This window comes from Drosophila willistoni, assembly GCF_018902025.1.
Source record: "Drosophila willistoni isolate 14030-0811.24 chromosome 2L unlocalized genomic scaffold, UCI_dwil_1.1 Seg72.1, whole genome shotgun sequence".
Lineage (NCBI taxonomy): Eukaryota > Metazoa > Arthropoda > Insecta > Diptera > Drosophilidae > Drosophila > Drosophila willistoni.
This window is the reverse complement of record NW_025814049.1, coordinates 618,739-641,504: the sequence shown is the minus strand read 5'-3', so window position 1 is coordinate 641,504 and position 22,766 is coordinate 618,739. Positions and strand designations below refer to the sequence as shown.

The following is a 22,766-nucleotide window of genomic DNA, read 5'->3' as shown; positions in this document are numbered from 1 at the left end:
ATGGGGGAGATATACAAAAAGACATAGAAAAGAAAACTTCGGCTAATCGAACTTAAATATACTCTTGCAGGAAAAGATAAAGAATATACCAAATGTCAGTGTAGGACGGGTCAGCCAAGAGTTTCAGACCCCACAGAAATCGATCAACAAATCAAATTCAACAACTTTGTTAAGGAAACTTTTCATCATTATTGAAATTGGGCTCAAAATGTAAATATCTACCCTGGCCACCATGTCGTATGATAATTGTTGATTGAAAATATCTTTATTCACACATTGGTATTGAAAACATCCTGGCAAGAGTATTCACTAAAAAGATTGTTTAACTGATTGGTAAATTTAGCATACAACAACAAGTCCATTTAGTATATACTTAAACAAAAATATCAACCAAAAAACATTGCAGCTAACAAAATTCAAAGCCACAGCATGCAATAAAAATTAATAAAACGAAAGAAAAGAAAAAAACAAAACATTTTACATCAGATTAACTAGCTTAACATGATTTTTCGAGATTGGTTAATAGCATTCATATACTAATATTGCTCTCTCTCTCTCTCTCTCTTTCTCTCTATCTCTCTCACGGACACACAGACATACACATAATTTTCAAACTTGTCTAGACTAACGAAAGATAATTGCAAAAATATTGCCCACAATACGATTGATGGCAAAAAATTGGCAAAATTTCAATTTAATACATATTCAAATGTACTCATTTTAATTAGGTATATACATATATGCCTATTCTATATGAATTACATACATATGTATAACTCATTTGATTTGAAAAACTTTAAACATAGGCACAACAACAACTACAACAAAAAGACGAAAAAGTTGAACATACATAAGTTAAAAACAAATATTTGAATAAAACAAAAATAAAATTAAACATAAATATGAATAAGAATTTTAAGAGAGCGAGCCGATGAGCCAATGTATTAGGAAATTTTAAAGATGGTAGCGTGTGAACGCTGGATTTCTGAAGAAAATGTGAAAAGTGAAGGAAACCGAAACACAAAAAAAAAAAAAAAACAGGCGGAAAAAACAAATAATAAATGAGAATTCATGTGTACAAAAAAAAAGCACAGCTTGTATCTTTATTTGGGCAAATTTGGGAATGTATACAAATTGTCTGTTCGATCTGGCAACGATCGATTGACTCTTATTGCAGTTAGCATAACGGACATGCCATGATTGAAACCCGAAGCATTGTACAGGTTAAATTTCTTTTGTTATTTCAGATTTCCAGATTTGCCAGCAGATCCGACTCTATGTATCGCCCATTTATGTGCAAGACTGAAATGGTTTCGAAACATCTCTATGAAGTGTGATCACACTTTTCGCCTCAAGACTCGTCAAATATCAGATATAAAAGATTTCATAGTCCTTTTACTTCTAGGGCTTAAAAAAAAGTTCGTTCAACTCAGTCTGGCAACTCAATTTCGTTTTTACTTGATGCTTTTTATTAAACTGGCAACGCCTAAGTAATACTTAACATTTACCTTACCAAAAGATTTTATGGAAAATTTTAATTTGGGCTCAAGTAAGTCATCATAAACTTTGCATCAGCTCTGATTTGTAGACATCTTGGCTAAGATCCCATATCAACTTCCTCTCAGGGTTTTTAAAATAGGTCTGGCAACTCTATTTTCGATTCTGAGTGGCTTATTAACAAACTGGCAACGCCAAAGTGATCCATAACATTTCCTGTTACCAAACCCCCATTTAATAATAGAAAAACCATTTCGCATTTATTTTATTCTCTTTTCAATTTTCTTAAGGGTTTTTATTTAATTACTCTTATTATTTTTCATTTCATTTATTAGTTTATATCATTTCTCAATCATTTGTATTTTTCTTGTTTTCTTTTTTTGCTAAATTCCACAAAATGTTTGTCCATTTCTTGTTATGCCAATAAGAACTAAAACCGTTTACATAGCTTACAATTTGTTTTTATAGGTTTAGTGTAATGTCTTTTTCATTTTTTGTTTTCCTTTTGTTAATTATAGTTCTCCATTTTTTTTCTTGTTTTGTTTATAAATATTTTGCCTAAGTGCTAATTATATGCAACTGCTTTGGAAATAAACAATTTGATTAGTTGGAAAAAACACTTTAAGAAAAAAATGCATATTTTGTTTGTTTTTTGTTTTTCTTGTGTTTTGTTCTTTTTTTTTGTTGTTGTTTTCTTTTTATAGATTTATTTTATATACGAAATTGGATTTGTTATTGATGTACTGAAATTTACAAAATATACATACATATATATGTATGCATGTATATATAAACTATTTATATATATATAAATAAAGTATAATAAATTCTAAAAAATAAAATTGCACGAAATGGTCTAATATACTTAGCTCAGACAACAACCTACAAAAAAATAAAAAAAAAATAAAAATGTATTGATAAAAATAAAAAATAAAACAGCTAACAAGTGAGGAGAGGCGGGTGGAGGGTGGAAGGATCAGGCAGACAGAAAGGGAGGAAGAATTGATGCCGATGCGCCGTTTTGTTTCTACTTTGGATGGAATGTTCTTACTATATGTATGCCGTTATTTTCATTCGTATAATTTATGTTTTCATTTTTTGTTGTTCTCATTTTATTAATTAATAGAAATTGTCTTCATTTTGTAGGTTTCTTTTTGGAAATTTTCTCCTTTCACTTGCTACTATTTTTTTTGCTGATTACGCTTAGGTTTTTTGAGGCTGCAAATGCTAATAAATTGATGTTATCGCTTGATTTGTTGGATGTCTCTCTATATATGTATATATAGATATCTATATAAATATATATTGATTTTATTTTTGTTGTTTTTGTTGTTGTTGCTGTTATTTGAAAATTATTATTTATTCATCGTTCACGCTTTGCAATATTTATATAATATACATAAATTTAATTTTGTATCATCATAATTTCATCTGATTTCCCTTCCATTTCTGTTTTTTTTTTTTGTGTTTTCTTTTGTCGTATATAATAGTTTTTGTTTGTTTTTCTTCTGCTTTTTGTCTTTTTCTTTAATATATTGAAAACTTAATTGTAAATGTAAAAATGTTAAAACTACTTTCAATTATAAATAATTCCATTTTCGTTTTAATATATGTTTTTTTGTTTTCTTTTTGTTTCTTTCGGTTTTCTTTTTACGCAATATTCATAATTTATTAATTAGCATAGTTTACGTTAGGTTTATGTAATTTAAAGCAATAACAAGCCATCATCTTTTTTTAGTTTAATGTTTTCTTTTTTTTTTTCTTTACTAATAATTCATTTATTAATATATATATATATTTTTTTTTTGTTCTTTTTATTTTTTTGTGGTTTACTAATTACTGCAAAATTGCTTTATTATGTTTTGAACCTCGACATATGCATAAATTCATTAATAATTTGTTTATTTTTCTTGTTTTTGTTTGTTTTTAGCGGGATTATATATAATATATATCTATATATATAATATATAATTCACTTCTAATTTTTATTCTGTATGCAAAAAGGTGGAATAATTTGTTCTTTTTTTTTTTGTTATACTTTATTATTTTTCCGTTTTGTTTCTTTGTTTTTTCTTTTCATTTTTTTTTTCACAAAATTTACAAAAATTACGTCTTGAACTCAAAAAACTCGAGCCACAATGATGCCAACACCCCAAAATATAATTTCCTTGATTTACTTTTTTTTTGTGTTTTCTTCCCAGTAGTATTTAGTATTGTGTTTTTTTTTTATCCTATTTTTGGATGCGCGCAAATATTACCCCGACATTTTATTATGCATTTTTTATTATTTTTTTTCGTTTTGCTGGTGTAGGTTTTGTTTTGTTGTTTGTTTTTGTTGTTGTGTTGGTTTTACTTGTTTAAATATATGCTAAAAAAAACCTCTAAAATATACGCCATGTTAAAGCATTTAGAAATTGCAATGAATCTCGATATCGATATCATCAAAATAGAAACACATCAATCGATATCGATTCGCGACTTAACAAATCCAAATCCACACATCCAAACACACACACAATCAATTAATCAAATCAATCAATGAATTGCCAATCAATTGTGATGATCACCGCAAAGTTTCATTCATTACAAAAATGGTATCAAACGTGCCATCTTCAGCGCATTGTCCAGGAAGGCGCTCCACAGGTCATTTAAACGCTTTGAACGTGACATTAAAAAGCGCCAGGTGATTAGAACGGCCACCAACTTGGTCAGCTGATGCAGATAGTACAGTCTGTTAAAAGATTAATTATTAATTGACAATCAAATAGGCCCCCTCAAGTATGCAACAAGCAAATGCAAATGAACCTTTGGAATGTCTTGTCGCTAGTTTTCGTTGTTTTAGACAATTCTTCCAAAAGTTAAATGAATATATGAAATATGAATTTCCCAATTGCTTATAGCATGCTTTTGGGGACAAGTCCCAGTTCAGTCTTGAGACTTACCTAACCATACGCTTTCTGCTGGCTGGCAGCGATTCGGGCCGCTGTTTGAATAGAAACTCCCTGAAGCCCAACACATAACGTTCAACATATTTATCCCAGTTTATGTGGCGTACATCGAATACAAATATCTCACGATCCTTGGGACTGAGCGTATGCAGCAAAGCATTCACATTGTCATCCTTGAAACGCCATTGACGTGTGGCAAAATACTCTAAACATTCCACAGCTTTGGCAATTTTATTTTGTACGTTGACAACGCTATAAGAAAACACACAGAACAAATTATATTAACAGATATCGCTAAAAGAAATTGATTGGGAGGGAGCTGACACCTACAATGGCTTTTTACCCATAATGCGCGCCACTCCATCCAGTATGTAGGCCGGAACAAAGTGTTTTAATATACAATTCAGCGTATTCATGGGACGATTCATGCGCAGCTCACCCGTTGGATACCACAGGCAGCCCTCTAAAAAGAAAATTGTTCATACAAATAAATAAAAGGACAATCTTTTGGTATTTTTTTTTTGTCTTCTTTCTTACCCAGGGGATGTTTGCGCACACTGGTCATGGCATGTTTGACAAACTCTGACCATAATATGGGATTACGTTGACCGGTACAACAATTGTATATGAGTAGATTATTGGATTTACGCGTCGCTGTGCGCCAGGCGGCGGCAATCATTAGATTAATCACAATATCGACAGGTACCATATCGGCCACATAGTTCTTTTCGCACATCATAGTGCGGAATAGGCCTTTGGCCAAAGCCGAGACTAGACCCGTTGGCCCATTAAAATTATCCACCCAACCGGCAAATGGCTCATTCAGGCTGGCAGTCACTAAAATCAGAGAGAAAAACATAGTTAGAATGTAGTAAGTTATAGTTATTAATGGCTTTACTTACCAATCGAGGGCCTTACAATCGCAACGGGCAGATTACCAGCCTCCTTAAGTAACATATGCTCCGCTAAGGCTTTTGTAAATGTATACGTATTGGGGCGTTTGCCAATGAGGCGTGGTGTAAGCTGAAAACGTAACCACAACGATCAAATTAACTTTCTCCCCCTTTTGTTTAATTTAATTATCTTATAATTTACCTGATCGAGTATATCCTCCGGAAGCCAGTTGATTAATGAGATGATATCGTCGGGATTATAGGGTGGTGCATAGATAACCTCAGATACATCGGTTCTATCGCAATTGCAATAGGCAGTGGAGACGTGAATTAGTGCCTAAATGAAAAATTTGAATACTCTTTAGAAATATATCTTATAAAATTCACCATATTGATTCTACTTACGTCTAGAGACAACATGCGATGACATAGCTCAACCAAACGCTTCGTGCCCAGCATATTGATTGTGACAGAGAGCTTGAGCTTCTCATCGAATTTCACAGTGGCAGCTGAATGAAATACAATGGAAACATTGCGACACAGAAGGTTCTAAGGAATATACAAAAATAAAAGTAATTAAGTTTGAGTTTAAAGTTAAAGTTTTAAAGTTTCATATCTACCTGATCTTTTTCTGAAATGCCCAACTCCTCGGATGTTATGTCGCCGGATATGGGTATAACTTTGCTCAGCTCCTTGGGTTTTTCGCGACGTAGTGACTCAAACAGCTAAATAGATAAAAGAAATGAATTTTACAAAAATTCAACAGATTGAAAAAAAAAGTAATTTTACTTACTGGTGCATTTAGCAATTCCGTAAGGCGTGCCGATACCTCTTGGCCACGTTTCGGTCGTATCAGCAGATAAATATTTCTTATATCGGGACATGAGCGCAGCAATTTCTCAACAAGTACCTGAAATTGTATTAATAATAATTGCCTCAATTAATCAACTATCCAATTCATAAATTAAATATGAGAGGAGCTGGAACTATAAGCGACAATCGAAACGCCCAATCAACGCACTTAACCCACTCGTTAGGCTCAAAGGGTGTCCTTGTTTCACCTCGTTGCCTTAGGTTATGTATGTACCAACTAATAACCAATAACTTATAGGAGTTGCTGCACAACAACAAGGGTGAGAATACTATTGACACGTGCAGGCATCGGACAGTCAGTCAGTCAGTCGGTTGACACGCCCATCAAACGATGTGAGAATTGTTTGAAAATTAACCCACAAAAACCACAAAAAGAGACCACCTTTGGGTTGGTTCGGTCATTGAACACAGGTGAATGATTGAGGAGGGAGAAGGACGACAAAGGGATATTATGACGTTATTGTACATTTAAATTATAGTCTAAAATCGATGGAATTGCCTACGCCCCACATTACATACACAAGCACTCACACACACAGACACACTCACTCACTCACTCACTCACTCACTCACTCATTCCGGGGTGGAGTGTGCAATCGAGTCATAGTCTGAATGGCGCCGGTGCGATTACATGTCATACTGACGCAGTCAGGAACCCCACCAGACCAGACCCAGGACATGCAATGTAGTCTAAAAACGACAAAAACTGGCACAACAGCCGCATGATGTCGGTATTAATGCCGAGCATGGAAGGAAGTGAAGTGAAGCAGTCGTTCGTGTACCCACACACACACACACATACACACAACCGCACTTGACGAACAATTAGACGACTGATGCGGGCAAGATGAAGGGACTGGCTAGCCAGTTATGAAGCCTTGGCATGCCATGAACAATAAGCAGTGAGTCAACAGTCGAATGCACTTGCAATGGCAATCGCCACATCGTCAATATACGAACTCATTATCAGGGTAAATAATGTGATGGACTGTTATTTAATGTTTTCAATCAAGCATTGCTAATTATGCCCTAGAGTTCAATACTTAATATTTCGCTGTCTAGTTAAAGTTCACGCGGCGTATGCATGAAATGCCCAGAAAAGTATGCAACAAAAAAATTAAAGGCGCTCATTGTGAGTGGAGGGAAAAATAAATTTATGTTTCAGCTTGAAATATTATAATTATTGATTTCCCCACTAAAATTTAGGTAAATATATTTACTTCATTTTCTACACAAGTTAAAGTGGAGAAGTTTAAAAACTATAATATTTCAATCTTTAAGAGAAAAGTATTAAAACTTTTTTCGAATTTTCCAGAATTTTAGGTTATGTATTTAAACTTTTAGCTCATCAAATTTTGCTTCGAGTTAAAAGATTATATCTAATAAATATTCATATATAAACTGGAAATAGTTGTAAATTACAAAATTATACTCTTATAAATAAAAAACTTATTTCAACAGACCTTCAAAACAAAGTTAAAGTTTAATAGAATTATTAGAAGAAATTAAATGGAGACTATTCTGTTTGACATATATACCTACAATTATTTTTTAAAGCCTAATACTTTTTCCATTGGTTTCAGACATTAAACTTGTAAAATATTAGACGACCTCCAAAGAAAATTAATATATGCCTACCTAACCTATTAAGAAAACTAAAAAGTTAATAAGACCAACTAATTCATTTTTGTTTTAATTAGTTAAAAAAAAACAGAATCTTTTGAAACGTTTGCAAGTTAAATTCGTTCTAAATTTCTCAGTAAATACCCTAATTGAATTCTTCATAAACATGAAATGCAATAAAAGTAATTATATGATGGCTTTTATAAGTACATAAAGTGATTAGAAACTGAACTTTGTTGTAGACTGTTATCAATTGAAGAACTTGTACAAACTTTCCCTTTGGTCCAAAAGTCGTTTATATTTTTTATATAATTCTGCGAATGACACACAAATATTTTCTTAGTTTTTTATGCAAATGCAAAGTCTAAGTTCTTAAAACTTTTAACTAATATATTATTAGGTATGCTACTACATATTAAAAAAAAAAAAATTATTACAATTTTCAATTGTTGCGCGTGCCTCATTTAAGCAACTTACTTGCTTTTTTTTACCAAAATTCTAATGACCCAGACAGTTAAGTTAAGTGTGTACTTAGATCAAAAACTAGTTAATTTGTATAAGTTTTAATTACTACACTTAACCCAGTAACCTAAACAGAAAGTTTACTACTTTTTTCGAGATAAGCATTTAGACACACACAATTTGTTCAGAGTCAAGTGTTCAAAGGTTGAAGAATTCACTCACCTTTCCCATGAATCCAGTGCCGCCTGTAATGAATACGCTGCGTCCTGCAAAGAATTGTCCGATGGGCACATAGCTGGTGTCATCCTCTCTATAACGTTCATAGGGTGACTGCAGGCCATTGGTATTTGGTGGCAATGCCGTGGCAGGGGTTGTCGATGAAATCAATGCCGCATTTAGACCCAAATTGCCGCCGCCGCCGCCGCCGACACCCAAAGAAGTCGTCGCCGCCGCCATCGATGAGGCTGCAGATGATAAGGAGGCTGTGGAGGTGGCGGCTGCAATTGCTGCCGCTGTATGGGTGAGTCCATTGGTACGCTGATGGCCATTTAATAGAATTGTTTTGCCATCGTGGGATTGTTGTGAGGGCGAAGACAACTGTTTGAAGTTGTTATTGCTGCTGCTGCTGCTGCTGCTGGTGCAGTTTTCCGTTTCTGTTTTCTTGACATTTGCGTTGGACATGTTCGAAAATTTGTTGTCTTTTGATTTTTTTTGATTTTGGCCTTTTTGTTTTTTCTGTTTTTGTTTTGTGATGATCTCTCCCTCCTTTTCGCTTAAGTTAATTTAGGAAGCAATTTTTCCTCATTTACAGTGTTGTGTGTGTGCGTTTTTGTTGTTCTTTTCAACTACCTTCCGTTTTTTTATTATTATGGAAGTGCTTTTTGTATTTGCTTAATGTTTTTATTTCTTTTGGAAGCTTTTTTTTGTTTGTTTGTTTGTTTTGTGGCTTTTTCTTTTCTGCTTTTTGAGGGGGAAATTATGCAATTAAATCTGTTGAAGTATTGACTGCAAAATCTAACTATCCCGCATTTAAGCGTTTATCCATTTTCGCTTAATGTCGATTTGGGTTTCCTCTATTTTTTTTTTGTTTGTTTGCTTTAGCGTGCTACTTTACACGGACATTCTAACATGGGCTTTGAGTTCTTCCTTAGAGAGCAAAAGAGTTGGCCGAGTTGATATTGGAATTGAATTGATTTTTGGCTAATGGGTGTGTGCGTAATTAGGTTTCGGTTTCTTGTTGAGGGGGAAATAAATCGAGAGAATTTCAAAGAGCTGCTAAGTTAGTGCGGGTTGGTAAGCTGTAACGAAAAACAAAACAAGAAAATACACATAATTAGTATGTAAATATTAGAGATGGGGTAATTTATTTCTCTACGTCCAGAAATCATTGTCAATTTTGATTAGATTTTTGGTAATAGGCATAAAAACAGTCTTTCCTTGTCCCTATTTTGGTTGTGTTGCCCATATCTAAACTGACACTCAATTAGATGCTGACAATAAAAACGACCAAAAACCTTCCCATTTCAAATTATCTGTCAAATCAGGCTAAAAATAAATATTCTTATTCCACACATGCGTCGTTAGAGTGCGTATACAGGAGAGAAACCCTCAAAATGTTTGCTTATTTTTGTGTGTTTTTTTGGGGGAAGCCATAGGAAACGCATCACATATTTTGCGTCAAATGACGTCTTTAGAACCATTTAGACTTTCTGTTTTGGCTATCGGCCAACATCATATCGAAAAAAACCAAAACTAATGTTTTCTTCACATCATATCATGTATTCTCAGAATTGTTGGGTTCACAGTTTACACTTACATTTTAATCCACCGCAATTGAATTTAACGCACAATGGAACTAAATATGCCTAAGCTCTTTTAAAGCTTAAGCCACTTAAGTAGCAAATTGTGAAATTGAGAACTAACTAAAATAAAAACACACACATGGGACAAGACGAGACGAGACGATACGACGACAACAACGAGACAAGACAACAACGACACTATCGATAGGAATGACAGTTTACGAATGCTCGCACTACCGGCAGCTACACGGCATTCTATATTAAAGTATTGAAAACAAATTTTCATTAAATAAACAGACACACACAGAGAGACAGAGAGCGACAGAGAGACACACAAACAGCTGTACGGATCGATCAAGTGGCGTTCTAAAGAGTCTGTGTGTACGTCATTTAGTCAGACGACAAGACGAGCAGACTCCTACACACTTACTCACACATACACACACAATTGTAGAATAATTGTCAAGCTTTGCGACATATCTCATATGCATATGTAAGGCTCGGTTTTTAAGTCATAAGCTTTGCAAAGCTCACCAATACACATACCCAAAATATCCATGAGGTACTACATCAAAGAAGCTAACTTCAGTCATACCAAAGTGTATATACCCTTGCAATTTTAGATCACTAAGTTCACTAAGTTACTGTGTGACGTCATGTCATACTTTAAAGAATTTTGTTTTCAAAATTTGAACAAAAATTAAAAGTGTTAGTGGTATACAAAGCTTAGACGCATAGTCAAATCATCAGGCTAGCTCTCTCTTACTAATCCATTCAGTGACATATTTGTCTCTCTTTAAGGCAAAACTTAAACTAGTTAGCTAGTTAGTCTTCCGATCAGTCTATACAGGATAATACAAGAATTAAAATTAAAGACAAACCAAAAGACTAATTTGTATAAAAACTGACTGATTAATTCTCGTATATACTCTCTGCAAGAGTATAAAAACATAGAGTAGATAATTTGAATAATTATTCAATAAAAAGCTGAAATGTTCACATTAATAGGACTATAAATATTTGTTTTTGTTTTCTCTCTCTATTTAGGCTGGATGGGTAGGAAGTAGTGTGCTCAGGGATTACATAAGAGGAATTTGAAAAGAGACACATAAAAAACAACAAAAAAAATCTTAAAAATTCCAACAAAATGGCATGACAAGTTAAAGGTTAATCGATATCCCTATAACATTCCCTTGACAACCTTCACTTGGCAGACACCCACAAGCTAATTGCACAAACAACCAAACAATAACAACTCAAAACAAGTTGTAAAAAATGAAATGAATTTGTCAATATAGAGTCAAGTCAGCGCTGCGCTCGGTTAAATGTTGCTAAGTGATTTCTATTTTGTTTTATGAAACTTAACAAAAAAAAAAAAAGTAACAACTGGCTTACAACAACAACTAACTTTGCGTTAGAACAAACCTATAGAAACGGAAATTGTCGAGTCCAAAAACCGCAGGTAAACAAAATAACAAACTGTTTCCTATTTGCTTCGTAAATCTGTCAAATATCAACCTAAACGTCTCATATACATTTAGTTAGAATGGGTCTCTCTTACTTGAAGATAATGATGATGGAGGAACCTCGACCACCTTTGAACCGTTTTCTGCTTACTATTTGAATTGAATTGCTAATTGAAATCTAAACAAATATTGATTATTAAAATACTCAGGAAACAACAGCTAAATACGAATTGTGAAATTTGACGTCAATTTGTATGGACAAGATGATCATCATTCCTGCATATGAGACGATGAGGCTGATGATGTTAATGATGATGTCGCATTTTGTATTAAGCTTACAACTGCGTTTCTAATTTGGTTTTTTGGTTTTTCGGTTTTCGGTCTTTTTTTAGGGTTCAGGCCCCAACCCATGACTTTCACTTTATCTAAATTCCGCAATATTTTTTATGTATTTAAATTTAGGTAAGAAAAAAAAAAACACCGACACCGAAAAAAGTTCAAACTTTCGTTTTCAGTTCGGAACAGGAAAAAAATCTATTTTCAATCAAGTTGGTATGATTTTTTTTTTGTATTGTTTTTTTGGTTTGTTTTCTAAGCATTTGCATTTAAAGGTTTCTTTCCCACTGACACAGCAATTATTATTTGTTTTTTTTCGTAAATTGGCACAGTTTTTCGGTGTGTGTGTGTGTCTTCCTAGTGATATTATCAAATCATATATCCGTCAAAAACTAGTTGTGGCTTGGCCTTATAATTAAACTTTTAAAGACACTTCGGGCCAATGGGGCATCAAAACGGTCTCATCACGTAACTGTAAATTTATCAATGAAGCTCTCTTCCTAAAGTCCAAAGACCTGTCCCCAGTCAAAGTGGTTGCAGTGGTTTTCTTCATCAAAAGACTTCTTTTACTGGGCTGGCTGGCTGGCTGGCTTTGAGTGTCTTAATTCTAAAGTGAAATTTCTTGAAAATCAACTTTTTCATCAAGCTCAAGCTCTTTCGCTCTCTTTCTCTCTTTTTCTTTCTTTCTGTCTCTCTTTACAACAAAAATTTGCGCGCCTAAGCAAAGACAAGGCAATGAACCACCGAACCACTGAACCACCGTCGCACCATCAACCTTACGAACCTAACCACGCCTCTGCCTTTAACTGCGTCTCCATCCTCTGGCTCTGCGCGTGTTAAGCAAATATGAAGACCAAAAAAAACAAAATGTATCGATGTGTGTTCCGAGTGTATGTGTGTGCGCTGTTAAACGGTAAACATTCAACCTGCCTTGACAAGGTAGTTACATACACTCTGTGTATTGTCTGACCCATTTCCTATAATCGTGCCGCATCGCATCGCATATCATCATCATCATCATCATCGCGAGCGTCATCGACCACTTTTGGCCCTGGCCAAATGCTTGGACATTGGACATTGCCAGAGTCTCTCTGGTGCCTTGAGAGAGTCTGAACCAGGTTTACTGGCAATACCAATTTACGTTCGCTACAAATTCACATTCCAAGAAAGGGGTATGGCAACTATATGATGGACTTTGTTAAAGGCAAATTTTTCAAGGTAAAATTAACTACTGAAAGTTGAGAAAGAGGTTCGTCCCTTAGGCTTATCTTGAATCAGTTAGTAAGAAACTAAAATTTATTCAAAGACCACCCACTGTCTGGGGAGCCTTTTAAGCTAATTATTAGCTTCTTAAGAGTCAATTACTGAGAAATTTCAGTTGCGAATGGCTTTTCCAGTTGGCTAAAATTACCACTCATAAAAATTCTTTCAGACATCATTAAAATATATTAAAGTTTTGATATCATTCTATTTGATTCCTCCTTCATTATTGTTTGCATAGTCTATCACGATTTAATTTACTTAGACTTAACGTTTTGCTAAGATATTATATTGAAAATTGTATTAGATATTGCATTTGTTATGACTTTTTATTCAGTTTTTAGAGCAACAATATCAATTATTTGATATTTGATATGAGAGCACTTCGAATTGTTAAACGTGTTTACGTTTTTCAGTATTCTTCCAATATTTAATATTATGGCTGATTCTTCACTATTAATGAAATATTAATCTTAACTAATCTATAAAAAAAAATTTCATTTAATTTGATTGGATTCTTTTAAAAAACATCTTAAGACTAGTTTTGCTACCTTATAGTACTTAATATTCGGTTTATAAAGAATGTAGTGATTTTAATACTTTCCAGAATTTAGTGAAATTATATGAAACGCGACCCTTTTGTGTTACTACTTCTCTTTAGAGTATTCAATTTAAAGTGTATCCAAAGGTTGCTTCTTGCCCCACAAATATGAGAAAACATTTCTTGCGTGTTTTTCTGAATTACAAGTACTTTAATATTTTGTATTTTTTTTTTTTTTAGGGGGAAGTTTTTTGACACCCAATATTAAGCAGCTTTAAGTTAACTTATTCAACAGTCAACACTTCATTCTAAGTTATTTGTATATCCTGTTTCGCTGAAAAAAATACTTTCACACTATTTGTTTTAGCAATTATCATGCTTGTTTCACAAATATTTCTTTACATATAGCTATATATAAGTATATAAACTATAGATGGACATACTTATTATAGCATACGAAACGAAAGTTCAAATATGCATTTTCACTTTTCAACAATGGGAAGGCCTCTGCTCATTATGTAAATCCGTAAATGTGACTACGGCGGATGCTGGGAACACACACAAACACACACACACACACACACACAGAGAGCTTGAACACATGCCCTCTATTCTCTATTCTATTGAACCTTTTTAGAGTGACTCGTTAGTTAGTTATTTTGTGTGGTTTGGGTCGTCGTACATATGTCTAGCTGCTCTTACAGTTATCGTAAGTTATCTATGCTTTGTGTGTGTAATTGAATAAATCACGTATCTCTATAGGGGTGGTTGGTTAGTTGGTCAGTTGGTATGGGATATATGGATGGATGGATGGATGGATTGACCGCTGCCGCCGCTCTGTATGGTGCCCATAATTTGTGTCTTGATTAACAAACAAAGCGCGCTCTTTTTTTTTTTGCAGTTTACAGCATAAAAGTTAAATTTAAGTGTATATTATAATAGGGGGTGGTGGTGGTGGTGGAGGTGGTTGAGGTCTCTGTCTACAAAACGACACAACAACAACAACGACAACAATTGTGTATTGTCAATGGTTGGACCGCAACAGTCCCCCACATTCTAGTATTCTTTTTGTAGGTAGAAGATTAGCTGCCCAATTTAAACTCAGCTGACACAAGCTCTCTCGCTCTCACTCTCTCATCATTCTGCTGGCTTTTTTTTCTATGTTAGATATTAAATAATTTACAATTAGAATAAATATTTATTTATAGCCAAAAGCCATGAGCTAAGACACACACACACACACACACACACATGCACGTAGGCACAAAACACAATTTCAACCCATCAACAGGCTCAATTAAAACGAAAAAATAAATCTTTAAAGATAAGAGACTCGTGAGTTTTAATTAAAAGACAACAACAACAACACACACACACACACATTCTATCTTATGTAGAAAGTAATTTGAATAATAAGGAAACATTTAGTTTTCAAAATCATTGCCATCATTTTAAAATGGAGATTAATGGCCTTAAGATTAATGATAAAGACCAAAAAAAAGGATTCAACGCAAAAAAAAAAAAAAAAACAATTAGAAATAATCTAGGTGAAATAATCACACAGAAAACTTGTCATAATAATAATTTATTAAATTCCGCCAAGGAAAATATGCAAAAACAAATTAACTATCAAACTGCAATTTGTATTTGAGCAATTATTTAGAAAACTTGTCAAAAACTAATTAAAAGTAGATCTATTTTTAATCAATTTTTGTTGAATTTCATTCTATTAAAACAAATTTAAAATGCACAATATTTTAACATTCTGACATTTTGACATTGAAATAAAATATCAAACTTCACAACAAGTTTCAAAGTACAAAACTGAATATAAAATATGTTTTAAACATATTTTTTGTGCAACTTAAATTTAAAAGCTAAGTAATTTTTGTGGGATTTCAATTTAACATGTATTATTCGATGGAATATTTGATTTACTTTTATCCGTAGTTCAAAAACAGAAGCACTTTAAAATAAATTTGTTTCGAAAAACCGCGACAAAAAACCCCAGATGTCTTCTAGACCTACAACTCCTTCAAAGGATACATAATCTCACTATATCCCTCTATATGAAAACAATATGCTAAGCATTTGTTCCGATAGTTGCTCTTTGACCAACTTGATAACCGAAGAAATGGCCCAACAATTGCAGTTATCTAGAGAAGAGTGTCCAATCGACTTGCTTGGGATTTCTGATTCCAATGTACAAGTCAGGAAATTGGTACACACTGTGGTGAAGTCGCGAGTGAATCGCAGTGAGGTATCCTTGGTAACAAAAGCCAACATAGTCCCATGGGTCGAAAGACAAAGGTCTAACCATCTTAATACAGTTACCAAAATATTATTGAAATATTTCTATACTGAATAAAAGGAATCAATAAAAGGAATAAAAGGATACGAATCTTCTTTCATTTCATTAACAAATAATTGTGAAGCATATTTTTCTATAACAAAGTCTGGAAAAAACTTTACGAACTAAATTTTGTTTATAATTGAAATTTAATTGGTCATAATCTAAATAGATTTCCTTTATAAAATAAATACTTCTTGGAATTTCTTAGATTAGTTCTATCTAATTTCCACCCAAAATATTATTCTCATTATTGTTTATACACCAATAATATTTAATATAAATATTTAATTTCTATCGTTGAGATACAAATCGCTTGAATTGATTTGTATTTATATTGTAATATTTTGCACCTTATTAAAATTAGTCTTTTGTAATTTTAAAAACTTCACAATTTTTGTAATTTCTCATTATTCTAGGTTAAATATACCCAAACAAAACTTTTACTTAATGAATTAATGCATAATCGATTTAAAAAAATGAAGATTCAGAGTTTAAATAAGATTTCAACCTACTAACCCAATTTGTATTCAATGAATGTTAAATATTTTTCAAGTTCAAATATTTATTTAAACAATTTGGTGAATTGGCAATCTCTTTCTCTTTATATCTCTCTCTTCCTCGTTCCACAATCCACACATCAACTGAGCAAATTTCATTGCAAGAATTTCCATTATGAACTTTCTGAACTTGCAGTTTGAGCAAAAAGGTGTTCCCAATAATTAATCAATCGGCATGCGAAATATGTACATACGAGTGTCCATCGATTTCAAAACAAACAAAAATTCTAATTCAAATGCGAAAGTGTAAAAGAAATTGGGCAATTAATTAAGCCGAGCACGTAATCGATATAGCCTAAATAGCTTTTTGGAAACTGACACACGACGGATCGATGGTTGGATGGGATGTCTGTCTATATGTACTATACATATACACATATATGCATATATACTATATACTTTATGTACATATATATATTTGGTATTTCAGTTACTTTTTCAAGCTGAGCTTAGCAAATGTTTTCCCTTTTTTTTTGTTGTTTTGTGAGTTTCAAGCTTGGCCCGAAACACCACATTTAAGTGGGTCAATGTGGCGGTGGTGTCGGTGGTGTGTTTAGTGGTTCGACGGCGGTCAATTATGCCAATTATGAGACAGTTATTTAAATTGTTGTAAGTAATATGTATAAAAAGATCTGTTGGTAGTTTGGTTTTTTGCTTTGCCAATATATGTTTGGGTTTTTTGTTCCCCCTCTGTTTGTCTGTGTCTGGTTGACTCGATCTGGCCATGATCCAGCCATGTATATTTATAATGATTTGGTTGTTTTTTTTTTTTTTGCTGTCGTTTTCATTTTAGCCATTATGATCATCATGATTATCGTTAACATCGTCGTTGGCGGCGGCGGCGTCGTCGTGTGTGTGCAAATTTTATTTGTAAATATGCAATGATTAATATTACAAATATACATTTCGAAAATATTTTAGTCGTTGTTTTTTCTTGATATTTATTTATTTTTTTTTTTTTCTTTTTCTCTTTAACTACAACTTTCTCGCGGCGCGTTGATGAAGATGACGACGACGAAGACGACGACGCAGCATTAACCTGGAAATGGCCTTTTAGTTTTAGACTAAAAAACAAAAATATCAATGCAAAGGTATACGTATGTATGTGTGTGTGTGTGTGTGTGTGTATGAAGGTAGAGTTGGAGGGGTAGGTATACAATATTACGTCAAAATATTTCAGTTGCATAAGCCAAATATTTGGCCCTGGCTTACACTTACTTGTCAATATGAAAACGAAGATGGAGATGGAGATATTTTATATATAACTGATATATAACTGCTGCTACTCGCCGCCAGAGCTTGAATCTTCGCCCAGGCCTGAACTTGGGGAGACTTGTTGTTGATGATGTTGATGATGATTATGATGATAATGATGTTATATAGGGCTCTTTTTTGCGAGGGGAGACGGCGGCGTGGCCAACAACAAAACACACACACATACACACACACAAAAATTTAGGTCAATGACATTTGGTGTGCAATTTTTCTCTTTGCTCTTTATATTTAATTTTTGTATATTTTGTATATTTTTTTTTGTTTTGGGTTTTTTTCACTTTCGTTTAGAAAAATTGGTAGGGGTGGGGCAAAAAGTAACTTTTTTTTTTTTGGTTGTTGTTCCCGGATTTTTCTTTTTTATTGACACTATAGGCAAGGCAGGCACCGATCTCGATATAGGTTAATCAATATGTATTATGAGAGAGTCTATATATATATATATACATATATACATATATATTCAAGAGGCACCGCAACCGCCGATCGATCGATCGTTTGTTCGTTCGTTCGTTGGAACGACTTTTGGTATGATGACACACAAAAATAATTCTGCGCTTAAGAAATTTCTCCAAAATATTTTCACTTTTGCGCGAGCTGGCTGCGCATGCGCAAAGACGTGAGAGGTAAGCGACAGAGAGAGAGGGAGAGAGACAGAGAGAGAGAGCAAGAGGGGGAGAGAGAAAGAAAGAGAGAGATAGATTAGACAGAGAGAGAGAAAGAGATAGAGAGGAAGACACTAGTACGCGTCGTTTATTCTACGCTCGCTAAATTATATATATCGCTCGGTGTAAATTTCTCGGATTTTCGTTTCTTTCTTTCTTTGTTGTTGTTGTTGTTGTTGTTTTTTAGTAATTTTTTTTTTGTTGGAGTATATAATTTTTGTTACTTTTTTTCTTTTTGGCGTAAAACGCGTGCGCTATGTACGCCGGCTGGAACTGAACTAAACTTGGATGGCAAAGAAGTGAAAGACTTTATGCAGCGACGTCAGCGCTTAAAGCTGAGCATGGGGCGGGGAGTGGGCAGAGGGCAGGCAGGGAGGGGGCGGCGACACAGTGGGGATACATTAATGTATGATGACGGTCAGCAGAGTGTGTGTAGTATAGTGTAACTCTTGTTGTTGGACAAGAAAAGGCAGACCAAAGCGCACACAAAAGAAAGCATCGTGGAGAGCGACACGTTAGCGGACACACACACACACACACACTCAGAAAAAGAGTGTGATGTGAGAGAGTGAGAGAGAGGAGCTCCCCTCAAAAGCCAGTAAAAGAGATAGACAGGGAGAGAGAGAGAGAAAGAGATCGCATGGGGCATGCAACCCAGAAGCAGAAGCAAGTTTTAATTGAAAAAGCCGCAAAGAACCGTATGCGATTGTATGTGTGTGTGTGTGTGTGTGTGTGAGGTGGGGAAAAACAAGTCGTTGAAATAAAAAAGTATATGTAGGTATATGTATGTACATTGTGATGTGAGCCGAGAAAAACCTGCCGCAAAAGAAATTCAATATGTAGCAATCCAATGGCCAACACATTGACATTGACCACTGAGCTGGCCAAGCTATACGCAGCAGCGCAAAAGAGGTCAAAGTACACACTTGAGAGTACCCAGAGTGTGTATGTGTGTGTGGTGCTTTATAATCTCTTGCACTTGATGAAAATGACGTGCGCCTGCCCCACCGTCTTAAAACGAGGCAAACCTACAAATTTCGTGTCTAATTAAAAGTCAAACCACACAAATTTCAAGAGGAAGGAGGTGGAACAGGGAAGAGAGCTGATTACAAATGGTGGGGAGGAGTGAGTGCGTGTATGAAGACCTGGTTAAAACTCAACACTGGGCCAACAGTTCATTGAACTATTGAAACTAAAAGCCAAGTAAAATTAAGCTTTACACCAAACACAAATGTGGATTAAATTAAAGGTTAAGGATAAGATTTAATTAAAAGAGTTCCGACCGCCTTTTTCACCACCTTCTCATTCCATAGGGAGAGTAATTGTGGATAAAGAGTGGAAACGGATTGTTGTTTATGTATCTGGGCAAAGCTTTTGGCGTTAATTAGTTTACCCCGTCCAAATTTGAATTTATGACAAGCCGAAAGTCCTAGGTTTATATTAACCTTTTCCTTAATAATAATAATTATAAATTATGAAATATATATACATAAAATGTTTTACTTTGAAACTTGCTAAGGCCTTCATTTAGAGAATTTTATAGAGTCCTTAATATCATAAACTTTGTAAGGTACAAAATCACATTTTTGACAAATGCGGAACAAAAATTTAAAGGACCTAAAATATTTTCACCTTTAATGGGGTTAAAGTACTTAGTTAAGCATACTTGGCACTTAAAACCTCATATTTACATAGTTGAAAAAATTATGTTTAATGAAAGTAAATTAGTTGAAGAATAAAATTTTACTTTTTTATAAACAAACTTATCTAATTTGTCTACAAAAGAAATAAGTCCCACTGGAGATTTTATTGTTAAATGGGTTACTTAGCTTTCAAGCCAAGTTGGAAAGTTTCTGGCGATTAACAGTAAGTTTTAAATCGAATAAATACTAATGCTAGTATAAACATAAAAAATTAAATGAACTTTAAAACAAAGCCAACTCAATGACTTTTATTCTATAAAAAAGAGATGCAGTAGATCATAAAAGAGTTTCTTTTCTATTCATATTACAAAAAAATTGCAAAATATCCTAACAAAATTTGCATTCTTGATATTTATTTAGCAATTAATTCAAGTTAAGTTAAAGTTAAGTTAAAGAACTATCAATTACTAAATAGTTTGTATTAAGTTATTAAAAAAATAGTTGAAATTGTTGAACCTTTCTCTTGCATTCCCATCCTCTTGACGTCATTTAATGGTCTAAAATCTTGAAGTTCTATGCACACTGTCAAATCAAATGTGATTAGACACTTTTTAAGATATAAACAAATATCTCACTTATTTTATACCACTCGAGTTAATTTTTTAATAGTTTATACAATATTTAACCATATTGTTTTTATTTGTCAGTGTCTGAAAAATTAATTAGCATTTTCGATTTAACGTTGATCTCATCGTGCAGTCAAATATTGATAGACGACAGCCCAGCAGCAAGTTGGCGTATCTGCTGCAATTGCACAGTCTGGCGATATATCAATAGCGACACACTGGAAGACATTTAAGGAGAAGATTCTTGAACATTGCACCGGGTAAACATTAACAATAAACAAATATAAACGAACAAGTAACATACCAAAACTACAATTGCATATTGAAGGACGTACTCAATATGTTCAAGCGTAAGATGGTTGTGGTGGGTGTGTATGCAAATAGTTTCTATTTTTTCAAATTTCTGAATTAAATCTATGATGGGTTGGCCCCACACAGATACATACCACGTGCTTGCTAAAAATTTGCTAATTACTTGGGTCAATATTTAGGTTTTTAATTGATTTTAGGTTAAGCCTAAAAACGGAAATTGTAGCTCATACATTTGCTTAGCCAATTGTCAACTCCAAGCCAAAAAGATGAGAGAAAGAGAGAGAGAGACAGATTCAGAGTCGAACAATAACTTGCAAAATGGGTTTTTGGGCTTCTCTTGCGAGAGAGCATACGAAAAAAAAACACAAAAACCATAGCCTAATTTCAGGCGAAGCACATAAATTCCAATAAACCGGAAGTGGCATAGCATAAAACAAAAGTTTCACAAAGTATCCGGTTGTGAGTGTGTGGGCTAGACTGGCCATTTCATTTACATCATTTGCACATTCACACGCAGTGAGCGAATCCTTTTCCTTTTCCTGCTGTTCTTTTTTTTCTGCTTTAGATAACCATTATCATGGAGAGCTCTACCCTTGTCCCTGGGCACAAGGGGCTTGGTTTTTTTTTTTGTTCTTTCTTTTCATTTTTTTTTTTTAATTACACAAAAAAGTTACGGCATTAAATGGCGCCCTGTTGACAGCAGGCAACAGCAAGTGTGTCCTCGTCCTCGACGGGTAAATGGCAAACACTAAGCACACACACACAGACTCAGAGGGACACACATGACACACACACACACACACACACACACACACATTCACTTACACTAAGGTAGACAACAAAATGTGTGGGAAAAAATGACATAATGCACTTGAAATGTTATCGTCTCGATTTTGAGTTTGAGTGCAGGTTAGTTATTAATAATAATAATCAAAATGTAAAGATAAAAGCCCACTTTCAGGCTGCTTTTGAGATCAGATACCACTCACACACACACATACTCACATTCAAAACACCCACAAACACTCTGTGTGTGTGTGTGTGCGTGTGTTTGGGGCAAAAGGGCATCATTTTACTACTTTATCACTCACACATTATTCAATTTGATTGGATTTTATGCAATAGCAGGATATCTCAGCAGTAATAATGATGTAAACGATTTTTCACAAATTTTTCACGCATTTTGGCAAACATTTTTATGCACAAGTTTTTGAACTTTTTTTGGGATTTCTTGGATTTTTTTTTTTTATATAATATATATGTATATATTTCAATGGGCTTTTTTTGCCGTCGACCGCTTTGAAAATCAATTGGAAAATGCTGCCTGTTTTCCCTTTTTTTTTTCCTCCCAAGATTTTTCACGCGCCTGCTCTCATTGAGAGAGACAAGAGAGATTCAGATTCAGAGAGAGAGAGAGAGCGAGAGAGTGTGAGAGAGAGAGAGAGGCTTACTACTAAATCTACTACTTTTTTAACTCCGGTAACGCCTTGGCTGCCGGCTTTTGATTTGGGGATTTTTTTTTTCTAATTTTTGCCTGCAAGGGGTTGCTAACTGCTTATATAATATATGTATATACATATGTACCCTACATATAACGAGCTTGACTCATTTACCCAACTATTGATTGGCGATAAGCC

The 22,766-nt window shown here is 34.0% G+C and overlaps 1 protein-coding gene across 1 annotated transcript; it reads right to left on the bottom strand.

Annotated features, from left to right (window-relative positions):
* Positions 1-4,036: 4,036 nt before the first annotated feature.
* LOC6637994 (putative fatty acyl-CoA reductase CG5065) lies at positions 4,037-9,149 on the bottom strand. The gene is made up of 10 exons (XM_002061015.4): positions 8,519-9,149; positions 6,132-6,248; positions 5,959-6,063; positions 5,744-5,887; positions 5,541-5,675; positions 5,348-5,468; positions 4,983-5,282; positions 4,776-4,908; positions 4,440-4,697; positions 4,037-4,228 (listed from the first exon to the last, which is right to left on the bottom strand). Exons 1-10 carry the CDS (start codon positions 8,975-8,977, stop codon positions 4,081-4,083), a joined length of 1,920 nt encoding a protein of 639 aa, XP_002061051.1. The 5' UTR covers positions 8,978-9,149; the 3' UTR covers positions 4,037-4,080.
* Between the last annotated feature and the right edge of the window lie 13,617 nt (positions 9,150-22,766).

What these genes read in the sequence shown, in the direction of transcription:
- LOC6637994 (XM_002061015.4), bottom strand. Translation starts at nt 8,977, where the DNA reads ATGTCCAACGCAAATGTCAAGAAAACAGAAACGGAAAACTGCACCAGC. An exon ending in GCACTGGATTCATGGGAAAG is followed by an intron (nt 6,249 to 8,518) that starts GTGAGTGAATTC and finishes ATACAATTTCAG; the next exon opens with GTACTTGTTGAGAAATTGCT. An exon ending in GCATTTCAGAAAAAGATCAG is followed by an intron (nt 5,888 to 5,958) that starts GTAGATATGAAA and finishes TATATTCCTTAG; the next exon opens with AACCTTCTGTGTCGCAATGT.